At 45.3% G+C, this 12,332-nt stretch overlaps 1 protein-coding gene across 1 annotated transcript; it reads left to right on the forward strand.

The window, feature by feature from the left end:
* The first annotated feature begins 288 nt into the window (after positions 1–288).
* On the forward strand, positions 289–2,904 carry LOC147624738 (uncharacterized). Its single transcript, XM_086820019.1, has 5 exons — positions 289–1,211; positions 1,305–1,704; positions 1,811–2,119; positions 2,200–2,702; positions 2,787–2,904. Exons 1-2 carry the CDS (start codon positions 359–361, stop codon positions 1,382–1,384), a joined length of 933 nt encoding a protein of 310 aa, XP_086676145.1. The 5' UTR covers positions 289–358; the 3' UTR covers positions 1,385–1,704; positions 1,811–2,119; positions 2,200–2,702; positions 2,787–2,904.
* Positions 2,905–12,332: the final 9,428 nt, after the last annotated feature.

Here is a 12,332-nt window from a genome sequence, read left to right on the forward strand (position 1 = left end):
AGATTATCTATATAAGCAACACTTGAATCCCCTATCACCCCCCCCCTCCCCACATCTCTACCTCCTAGCTGGATAGCCTATATGTGAGTCTCTCTCTTCCTCTCTTGCCCTCCCCTCTCTCTCTCTCTCTCTCTCTCCCCCCCCCCCCCCCCCCGTGTCTCTGTCTCTCTGCCCCCACATCTCCTTCTCTGTCTCTGTCTCTCTCTCTCTCTCTCTCTCTCCCTCTCTCCCCCACACCTCTCTCTCAGTCTCTCTGTCTTTCTCTCTCTCTCTCTCTCTCTCTCTCTCTCTCTCTCTTTTGCTCTCCCTATCTCTGTCCGCCTCTCTCTTTCTCTATCTGGTTAACGTTCCTTTTAGGATGGCTAGCCACAACGAAGCAAGGTCGAGCGATCTCAACGAAGTGCGGATCTATTTGGACTCACTCTCGTCATTTCCAATGATACGATATGCAAGTGGTGGAACCGTTTTTCTGAGTGAGGATGACCCTGTGATCGGAAAGGGAATTCGTGTGATGGCCATCACGTATGAAAATGGCCATGTACAGACTAGACAGTTGCAAGGCGACTGTGCAAATGGTTTGGGGAAGCTGTACGTGTTGAACACGGAGGTGTTGCGTGATTATGTCTTGGAGAGAGGAAAGGTAGCGCCTGCTCAAGCAACACCCACAATTGATCTCACAAGGAGCTCAGTCAATCTGAAACGGAGAACATGTGAGTTTGATCTATCATTCCAAGCGAGAATCACACCTACAATAAATCTCACAGGTAGCCCAGGAACAAAGATGCCAAGTTCAAGCGAGGTTGAACCATTATTGGGAGGTGAAGGCACGTTAGAAATCGAGGATGACAATGATCCAACATTGGCAATGGAAGGGGGGCGCGCAGTGGTCAGCATGGTGTCGTACATAAGGTCTGCGGGGGGGCGTCATCGGGTTCTTCATCAACTATTGGAGAATTCAGCCGTGATGGAAGTTCCAACTATGTACAACGAGAACGTCGTGTTCGAGCTGCCCCACATGCCGAAGCTTGCGCAACCAATGGACGGAATGGAGCAAAAGTACGATGGGCATTGCTGGACAAAACCTTTATCGACATCAATGACATTTCCTGGCACGGTGCGTCGTAGTAGGTGTGTGGGGGGGTTTGAGTGCCCAAACTCCCTTTGCTCTGGAAAATCGATCAGCAGATTGCCAAACCGCACGGCATGGATAGGTTGGTCAATTGCACTCCCATTGCCCCTAATTTCTTATACAAATCGGTTTCTTGCTTCTGTGCACGTTATAATGTGTCTATCATTGGGTGCAGGCAAAATGAACAACATCATTCCTGTTGTTGGACTGTCTACTACTGGCTTTGGAACCTTGGCATGCTTCTATTGCAAATGATCCCCCATTCTTCAGAAGAAATGCGAATGTTTGGCATACTATGTGATGTCGGGGCCCGAAATGACAAGGCTCTTTATCCACGTGGGCACGCACATGCACGAGGTGCAAAGAGGCACCTGCAGAGCCCATGTGAAAGAGCTACGGAGTATGGTCGAAGAGATGGTGAAGGACTTTAGTGCAGCAGGACCAAGGCACATTCAAATGACAGTGGCAAAAAAAATAGTGACGAATGCCCTCATATGTGACCCAGGCATCACCCTTACAGACACTGAGTTGGTGACAATGCTTGAGGAGCTAGAGCCTCTCGTCCAAAGGAACAGGTACACCATGCTTGATGGCCCTTACAGTACCTGTTACCCCAAAGTGTGTGTTCTATGCATTCTTAGAAGCATCATAACAAGCATTAGAATGGACACTGTGGCTCAGGTTCAAACATATGGTTCGCGGTGCTCGCGCCGAAAGTGGGGAAGGCATGGAGTCCCGACTCCTAAAACTGAAGCAAAGATGCGCTTATAGATTTTTCCATGGGAGCCTCTTCTCGGGCCAATCTGTTGATGATGAAAGCAGATGCTTTGTCTTTAAGATGTCAACGACAGGGCCTGCTTCAGGAGTAGATTTGGTGAATCGCATGCGGCGCACTGGTGGTGGAGATCTACGCAACAACTAGATCTATTTTGACCACGTCAGGCGCATATGTGGGTGGACAACCATGGCTGCTCACGTGTACGATCCGAGGTAAAAAAAGGTAGTTACTATGTAGCCCCTGAAGCTGCAAAAGGATGATGTTTATGCCTGGCTTTACTTGTGTGATGCAGTGTCCAAGAGTTAATGACTATTGCCATGTGCGAGATGAAAGAGGAGGACATAGAGGCTCAGATCCTATTCTGGTTGAAGGTAAATGGCATCATGGAGACGTGTGGACACCCACCCGTGGATTTTAAAGGCTTCATGGCAGACGAGGCTGGCACGAATTGGAGGGCAGTACGGACAGTCTTCAATAATGGACCAGAGAACGTGATGCATGGTCGGGAAAGGTCTTGCCTTTTCCATTGGGAGCAAAGCCTGCAGATACACACCTCCCAGTACCTTCCATGCAGACTTTGCCCCGCTCATGCACAGGAACTTCCAAGAGGAGCACAAACGCTTGTGCCGATTGTGGAGGTGTTCATCAACAGAGGAGGACGCAACCACACAGCAAAGGTTCATTCGAGCGTGGTGGGCCACAGGGAAGGTTTCGGATTCGAACATCCCTGTGATGGATTGTTGGCTCAGCTGGTGGCATGTTCGATATCCACGTTGGCGAAAGCACTTTGTTGGTGTGAGTTTACATGCACCAGCAAAAAATATTAACTTCCTGCATAAAATTGTTAATAAATCACTAAGTGTACTTGCTTTTTGACAGGATGTGGAGGACATATCACATGTGCCCACAGCAAATTTGGCTGAGCGTGTACATGCAAGCTGGCTAGCGGCTGAAGGGTTCAAGGGGACACTAAATCTCTATGATACGTGTGTCAGTGACTTGGCTAGTGCATTGCTTCAAAGCACGGAGAGTCACGCATTCATTGGAGGGAAGTACCATGGTGCGGGCCCTAGTGCAGAGAAGCTTGCGAGGCGAGCACGCGAATTAACAAGGGAAAGTTATAATGTCGACATTGCCAAGAACCCAACATGCAGTTGTCGAGATTTCATGGATAGAGCAACAGAGGGAAAGGCGTTCCTTGCATGACCCTGATGATGATAAACATCATAAGCAGGGACAGGAAAGGAAGAGATAGGGTGGTGCCAGTAGATTCTAATCTACAATGACCGCATAAAAGCTACCACCATTGATCATGAGTTCACTCCTAATTGGGGGAGAAGAATGAATAGGATAACTGTACAGGTGGGAGCAGTCCAGGCAAAAGAGCCATCGAGATCTTCAAGGGTTTCGGAAAAGAACTTAAAGAAGACCAAGAAAACCAATCCCAAGGTACTTAAGCCACAAGAGGATGCATCCTCGGATGAGGATGGACATAAGGAGTTAAGACAAGTACCTGCAAATTTTAAGTCATAAACCATCCAAGACTGCAATATTCTCCTCGAGCAAGCAAATAGAGAGCCAGAGAAAGGAGAAGAGTTCGGTTACGAAGGACCAGCCAAGGTAAAGGAAGTGAACTTGGCGGAGGAAGGTGAGGACCCAAGGCCAGTGTTTATAGCCGATGACGTAGCACCTTCGGATGCGGATGAACTGATTGAACTCCTTAAGAGAGTATGAAGATTGCTTTGCATGGAAGTATACAGACATGAAAGGTGTACCCTCAGAGGTGGTGCATCACACCATTCCATTGCAAGAGAATGTAAAACCAGTTCGTCAGCGACCATATGACATGAATCCTAAATATGAAAAGGTTGTCCAAGAAGAAATTCAGAAATTGTTGGACATTGGTTTCATCTACGAAATCGAACACACGAAATGGGTTTCACCATAGTCATCGTCAGCAAAAAGAATGGAAAGATTCGAGTGTGCCTGGACTTGAAAAAAGTCAATGCAGCTATGAGGAAGGACCATTGTCCCCATTACCATTTACGGAACATGTCCTTGAAAGAGTGGCAGGTCATAAAGCCTATAGTTTTCTTGATGGTTTCTCTAGGTACAATCAAGTATCCATTGACCTGCAAGATCAGCATAAGACAACCTTTGCCACCACATGGGGTATTTTTGCATATCGCGTCCTGTCCTTTGGTTTGACCAATGCCCTTGCAACCTTCCAGAGATTAATGAGCACATCCTTCAAAGAGTACATTTGAGTTTGGTTGGAAGTCTTTTTAGATGACCTATGCATCTCCTCCAAAAATGAAAACCATGTCAAGCACCTCAGGCTAGTGTTTGAGCATTGTAGGTTGTACAAAATTTCCTTGAACCCACTGAAATGCCAATTCTGGGTAAAACATGGTGTAATCTTGGGCCACATTGTGTCCAAGAGAGGGATCTCCACAGATTATAACAAGGTGAAGCTTATTCTTGAACTGCCTCCACCTGTGAACTATAAAGGAGTTCAACGCTTCACGGGACATACATGGTATAAGGTTTATACTTTCTTATGCTCAAATTGCATGTCCCTTGTATCGTCTCCTCATCGAGTTTGAGTGGACGGATGAATGCCAATAGGTATATGAGACATTAAAAAAGGTGTTAGCCACAGCACCAATCCTGAGAGCACCGAATTGGGATCTAGTATTCCATGTTCACATAGATGCTTCGAATTATGCGGTGGGATGTGTGCTAGCACAGCCTAGTGATCACAACATTGATCATCCAATCTACTTCGCAAGTCATCAATTGAATGAGGCTGAACGGAATTACACAACAATAGAACGAGAGGGTTTAGCAATGGTGTATGCCATCAAAAAGTTTAGGCATTACTTGCCTAATAAATTTGTGTTCTTCGTTGACCATCAAGCCTTATTGTACTTAGTGAATAAACCATGCATGACGGGATGCATCAGAGATGGATGGTTGCAGTTAGGAAGGGAAAAATTATATTCTTTCAGATCACCTTTCCAGGATACCGAATGGGGAACCACCGATAGGTGTGGCGGATGATCTTCCCGATGCACCACTGTTCCAAATTGATTTGATTCTAGAGTGGGCGGATGAGATAGGACACTACCTCACTAATGGATTACCCCAGGATAGGCCCTCAGACCAAGCAAGAGCTAGAAGATTGATTAGGAATGCAGCCCCTTATCAATTAATCGCGGGCCAGCTATACAAGATTGGGAAGGATGGAATCCTTTGGAGGTGTATAGGTGAAAATGACTTTTTAAGCATCTTAGAGTAAGCACACTCAGGTATAGCTGGAAGTCATTTTGCAGCCGACATGATCGCAAAGAAGATTATGCAAGCCGATTTATGGTGGCCTACTATGTTTGGCGACGCGGTAGAGCTTGTGAAAAGATGTGACCCGTGCCAACGAACGGCTAAACTGCAAAAATGGGATATGATGCCACTGCAAGTAGTCCTAGCTACTCAGCCATATGAGAAGTGGGGGATAGACTTTGTAGGACCCATCAGTCCCGCTGCAAAAAATACTCAAGCACGATATATTATTGCTACGACTGATTACTTCACCAAGCAGGTAGAAGCTCGAGCAACAAAGAAAAATGATGCTCGCTCTATAGCCAAATTCTTGTATGAGCAAGTAATCTCAGGTTTCAGATGTCCTTTAGGGTTGGTGAATGATCATGGAACACACTTCATCAATGAGGTCATCGTGGTGTTGACTAGCAAGTTCATGATAATTCATAGGAAGTCAACCCCGTATTACCCAAGAGCCAATGGTCAGGCAGAGAGCTCGAATAAGACCTTTTGTCTTATAATGACCAAGACAATGGAATCTAGTCGAACAGATTGGGAGCACAAGCTAGCAGCTGCTCTCTGGGCTTATAGAACCGCATATAAGGTTGCCACTAACTGTACGTCTTTTAGTTTAGTTTTTGGTGTTGAGGCAGTAATGCCCATGGAATACCTAGTGCTGAGCTTAAGGGTAGAAGTAAAGGAATGACTTATAGAAGAGGCCCTAGTTGATCGATTAGAGGACTTAGAACAATTGGAGGAAACCCGCTTACGAGTAGCCTATGGCATGCGTGTCGAGAAATTAAGGCGTAAGCGATGGTTTGATAGGAATTTGAAGAACAAGGACCTTCAAGAAGGTGACCTTGCCTTGTTGTTCAGTGTTTGGAACACGAAACATAAATTGAAATATCAAGGCATGGGACCGTATAAGGTGGTGGAAATAATGCCACAAGAGGCAGTAAGGATTGCCACTTTAGATGGAGTGATCATGGATGGATACTTAAACGAAAGCAAATTGAAAAGATTCTATGGTCCACTCACACTTCAAGCCTTGCAGGCTAATCACCGTGACCAAGAGGAAAAGAAACAAGAGAAGGAATTGAAACAAAAAGCTCAAAATGAAGCCAAAAGAAGGATGGCCAAAAACCAACAAAACAAAAGGATGACCCTATATAAAGCAACTCTACAAGTTACAGAACCACTAGAAGAACCTGTTCTTAATCCTGCCAGACTAATGGTTGAGTTACATGTTTCTAGCAAATCAGTGGTAAGCTGCGACGCACTAATCGACCCAGGAGCCAGCAATAACTTCATATCACAAGAGGTTTGGGAAAGCCTACCTCAGGTACCTCTCACCTCTCTGTCTGTTTCAGTACGTTCAATTAATGGAAACACCTTAAAAGTGTTTGGATCGATAGAATTACCAATCTGTGTGAATAATCACAAGCTAACTTGCAAATTCCATGTTATGCCTACATGTATGCTTGATGAGAACATAGTACTGGGAAGGACTTGGTGTCACCAAGTCAATTGTCAAATTGATTGGCGGAACAGAAGAACAACTCTTACAAATGACGGTCGGACATCGGTGACCGAGCTAATCAAGGAAGATGAACCAACCACTGTGTTAGTTCCGACAGATAAGCCGATAGAGATGTGCCTTCGAACTGACCAAGAACCACCGACTCCAGTCAATTCAAGGACCCCAAAGCAACATTGGATTAGAAGGATCTATTAAAAGCTCAAGGTTACTATGAGGGTAACTACCAAGTATGGCTACCCTGCAAACCTCGTCAACCTCGTCGATCAACAAACCACACCCGTAAGCCCCGCTATAAAAGAAGGGAAACCTCTCAAAAGACAAGGACCGTATCTACCTGATGGATACCCAAGGACCTCCTTAAGGCCCAAGGATACTATCGAAAACCCTAGACAACATGTTGCTTTATTTCAAGGGCTTCCAGTTCGAAGACAAACACCGAAGAGAGAGGAAGAACCACAAGAACCTAGTCTGAAAAAAGGATTAGACACACAAGAACCATCTACTCGACAAAGTAATTCAATTCAGGTGAAAGCATCAACTTCAAGGCATTCAACTATCAAGATGCAAGAGAAGCTGCACTTCGATTTCACCAACAATATCTTCTCGCCAGCAAGTCAAGATCGAGTCAAGCAACAATTCAAAGACACATACATCAAGTACTCATCATGGCTCACTTCCATGTACAACTCCGTGGCTCATGATTATATCAACAATGCATCTAGATAGGTGTGTACAACCTAGGATAGGTTCGGTCAACCCCCACAACCTCCAATTTCCCATAATCCTGCCCGTCACGACAGTGGTGAATCCGTGTCCCATCTGTTTGTGCAATATGATACGGAGGGCAATCCACTTGAGAACCCACCCATTGGAGAACCATCTCAGCCACCTGTGGTTGAGGTGGATAGCCAACCTTCTTCATCCCGCACCCCTACAGTAAGTTTCCTAGGCCAAATCGACATTGAGAAATTAGAGAAGACACAGCCTACCCAGAAACAGACACAAGACACCGATGCACCACAGGTGTCTAGCCATTTAGCGGCACAAAGTTCGACCAGACCACCGAAGAAGAGGCCCCATCCGAAGGCAGAAGCCCCTACACCGTACATAGAGCACCAGCTGAGAAGGGAGACACATTCTTCGCTTGGGTCAGAATGGGTAAATGCTTTGGATGGTGTGGTCATCCACAGCAAGTTCATAACAGAGAGGCCCTAAGACTTTAAAGTAATTTATCATAATGCCAACTGTTATAAGGCTTTGCAAGATCCAGAGGTTGTGCTTCATTTACAGGAACTCGGTTTGTCAACACTGCAGTGGAAACTTTCGTGTTACCTAGATTTGAAGATGACCTCACAATTTATCCACAATTACAACAGCCTCAACAACACCACTAGAATCGAAGGGCCAAAAGGACAGGTGAAGGAATTTACGGTGGAAATAGATTCAGTAAGAAGTGCCTATAACTTTTCGATGGTTAAAGAACCATTCCATCACCTCCGCAATATTGATAAAGCACTAGCAGGTATGGTGCGGTATAACATGCAAAAACACAGAGTCTTATGGCTAATGCATAAGCCTCATGCATAAGCTTTATACATGAGGCTTCGTACACAAGTCTCATGCATGTGGCTTATTCATGCCTCATGCATGACGCTTATGCATATAGCCTTATGCATATGGCTAATGCATAAGTCTCATGCATGAGGCTTATACACTAGCCTCATTTATAAGCTTTATGCCCTAGCCTCATGCATGAGGCTAAATTATATGGCCACCTCTTCAAAGAAACATAGCTCTCAACAAAAGGCTATCCATGGAGAGAGAAAACATTAACAAACCTTGATCTTAAAAGCCCTAAAACTTACAAACCCTATAAAATGTAAAATCATAAGAGAGGAAACATAAAAGAAAGAGATCGATTACCTTATGAGGCTTGTATGTGTCGATAACCTACAAAATCAAACCAAATAAAGAAAAAAAAGTTTGAAGATATTAGAAGGCCAATGCTTGTGATGCCAGCAAGGGTGTTAAGGCTGCTCACTCGGATTGAGCCGGCTAACCACCACAATATTCTTGAAGATAAAAGATTATGCCGAGAAGCATGCTCAGGATCTTACCAGATCAATGGCAGAAATCAATGAGAAAATGGCATTGAAGGACAGGGAGGTGCTAAAGGTCAGAGAAGAGCTCGCAGCAGCAACGGCAGCGCCACGGTTAGCCCCTAAGGTAAGTAGCCTCTATGAAGAAGAACATGAAGGGTTATTGAATGCGGCAACCGACTTGGCAAGTTTGGCCCTACACCCACGTACCATCTCACAAACCTTTCACTACTATTTCACATCCATCACAGCCACATCCGTACAACATCATCACAGCCACATCCATCACAGCCACATCCGTACAACATCATTTAGACCTCACTTCACCACTACCCCCACGATACATCATTTCCCTCCTAGAAAAACATTCCGCGTACAGCAGCATGTAGTTGCAGGAACTATTTCAGTGCAGGGGGTCCTGGGCCTTATATGCAACTATTTCAGCGGACCGCTGAATTAGTGCCCCGTGGAAATAGCAGCTCGTATTTCAGCGCGCTGAATTATCTATCTGTTGAAATAGGGAAGTCTATTTCAGTGCGTGGAATTAATGGTCCGGGGAAATAACAGGGCTGGTTTCCAGCGCGCTGAATTAGCCCTCCGTGGAGATAGTGGGTGGTATTTCAGCGTGTTGAATTAGAGGCCCGCTGAAATAGTTGAGGCTAATTCAGCGGTCCGCTGAAATAGCTCCTGAAATGAAAAAATGAATTTTTTTCCTGATTTTTTAGGTGCACACTATGATACCAAAAATAGGTGTTGTTCCATGAGTTATGACAGTGAACCAATGCCCTGTGATGGGTGACTGATGGTGGTGAAGCAAAATACCTGTGCCCCCTCACTGGTGTGAGTGTACTGAATTAGTGCCTATGTGCCAGTGATGGGATGGGTGCACTGCCTATGTGGGTGGTGGGTGCGAAAAATATCAACCTGAGATTGGAGAGTTCAGAGGTTGAGTATAGCCGAATACCGCACAGTGAGCCATGCCGAATATGAATGAATGGCCTCTTGTACGCAGTTGGACACTTTAGCTCTTTTATTGGGTGGTACCAAGGTTGTCGTTAGCTCAGTGAAGATATCCCTTGGACATGTAGATGGTGATGAAGAGCAAGGTTCTACCCCATTGTTAGGAGTAGATTCTTATGGTGCCTTGAGTCGATAGTCAAATGACTGGAGAACAGGTTCTTGTGTGACTCTTCTCCTTGCTAATGTAGATGCCATCAAAGGTTGGGGTCGAGTAGGTTCTTGTGGTACCACCTTGATGTTGAAGGTGGTTTCTTGTGTATCTACTCGCCATGAAGTGATTGATGAGATAGGAAGTTTTTCTTTCCCTTTAGCTGCTCGGATAGGTTCTTGTGGCACTCCTTTTTTGGTAGGAGGTTCTTATGTTGCTGTCCTCCCTATCGGCGAAGAGGTAGGGATCCACTATGGATGGATGAGGGTTGTAGCATCTTGATGTTGTCGGTTCGATAGGGGTTGTCGATTTTGTGGGTCTAGTTGTCGATGGTGAGGTTGCTTAGGTACCCAAATATGAATCTCTCCTTCATAATACCCTTGTTTCTTTAGAAGTGCTTTAGACACCCATTGAGTTTGTCGAGGTGTTGTAGAAGATGTCTTAACCTGGTTAGTTCTTCTTGGATGGCGCCTTGAAGATGCCTTGTGATGTGGATGAGAATTCATGCATGGAATCCATACACGTGTCTCCCCTTCATAGAAACCTTGAGGTTCGAGTACATCCTTTCGTACCCACCTTGAACTTGTGGCAGAGGATGTTCCTCATTTTGGTTTGCAAAGGTGACAAGGGTCGCCTTGTAGATTGTAGGATTTGTCCTACTTTTTAATTTAGCATTTCGAGTTTTGGCCTCCTCTTTGGCTTGTTGTTGCATTCTCTTCTCTGCTTTCTTGCGTTCTTTTTCACCGTGGATGGCTTGAAGAGTTTGAAGGGTAAGAGGTCCATAGTACCTCTTTAGTTTATTGCCATTAACGTAACTCTCTATTTCAGTGCCATCTAAAGTGGCAATGCGAGCGGTTCCTTGAGGTGTTAGCTCAACCACTCTATGAGGTCCCATGACCCTATATTTAAGTTTCCTTTTTGTATTCCTTACGCTATATAATAACGCAAGGTCACCCTCCGCAAGATCTTTGTTTTTAAGGTTGCAGTCAAACCATCTTTTCCGACAAATCTTCTCAACCCTAAGGCAAAAGGCTACCCGTAGCTGAGCCTCTTCAATCTTTTCAAGATCAATTAACCGCTCTGCTAGAGGTTCTTCAGTTAACCTCTCCTTTACAGCAATGCGAAGACTTGGTACTACAAATTCCATTGGCATTACCGCTTCCATTCCGAAGGCTAGGCTAAATGGGGTGCAGTTTGTTGCTACCTTGTAAGCAGTACGGTATGCCCGGAGTGCGGTTGTGAGCTTATGCTCCCAGTCATTGTGGCTGCCTTCTACAGTGCATGTCATGATATTACAAAAAGTCTTGTTGGAGCTCTCTACTAGGCCATTAGCCTGTGGGTAGTAAGGGGTAGATTTCTTGTGAATGATCATGAATTCACTCAACAGAATGGTTATGGTTTCATTGATGAAGTGCGTGCCCCTATCACTCACTATCTGCAATGGGCATCCAAACGGCATAATGACTTGTTCATACAAAAACTTAGTGGTGGATCGCGCATCATTCTTCTTGGTGGCCCTCGCTTCGGCCCACTTGGTGAAATAATCTATAGCTGCTATGATATATCGAGCTTGTGTGTGTTTAGCCGCTGGGCTAATCGGTCTGATGAAGTTGATTCCCCACTTTTCGAATGGCTGGTCTGCTAGAATGCCGGTCAAAGGCATGCTATCTTTTTTTTGAGGAATTGCAGCCCTCTAACAAGGATCACATCTTTTCACAAACTCTGCAGCATCCCCAAACAAGGTAGGCCACCATAGGCCTGCTTGCAAAACCTTTCTAGAAGTTATTTCCACTGCAAAGTGACCACTGGCCATTCCTGAATGTGCCTCTTCCAGAACTTCTACAAATTCATGTTCGTGGACACATCTCCTTAGAATATCGTCCTTTCCCAATCTATAGAGTTGACCTGCAATTAATTGGTAGGGAGCAGCATCTTTCACGAGCTTTCTAGCTCTTTCCCTATTTAGGGGTTTGTCCTGAGGGAGTCCATTGGTCAAGTAGTGTCCGACCTCCTCTGCCCATTTGGGAATTAAATCCACTTGGAACAAAGGGGCATCCGGAAGGTCGTCATCTACTCCCATTGCTGGCTCTCCGTTTGGAATTCTATAGGGTTGACCTGCAATTAATTGGTAGGGAGCAGCATCTTTCACGAGCTTTCTAGCTCTTTCCCTATTTAGGGGTTTGTCCTGAGGGAGTCCATTGGTCGACCTCCTCTGCCCATTTGGGAATTAAATCCACTTGGAACAAAGGGGCATCCGGAAGGTCGTCATCTACTCCCATTGCTGGCTCTCCGTTTGGAAT

Source organism: Cibotium barometz, chromosome 25 (assembly GCF_041138505.1).
Source record: "Cibotium barometz isolate CiBa-2024 chromosome 25, ASM4113850v1, whole genome shotgun sequence".
Lineage (NCBI taxonomy): Eukaryota > Viridiplantae > Streptophyta > Polypodiopsida > Cyatheales > Cibotiaceae > Cibotium > Cibotium barometz.

Bases quoted from the DNA above. Each gene is read 5' to 3' on its own strand.
- LOC147624738 (XM_086820019.1), top strand. From the start codon at position 359: ATGGCTAGCCACAACGAAGCAAGGTCGAGCGATCTCAACGAAGTGCGG. The intron at 1,212-1,304 runs GTTGGTCAATTG...CATTGGGTGCAG, and splicing joins AAACCGCACGGCATGGATAG to GCAAAATGAACAACATCATT.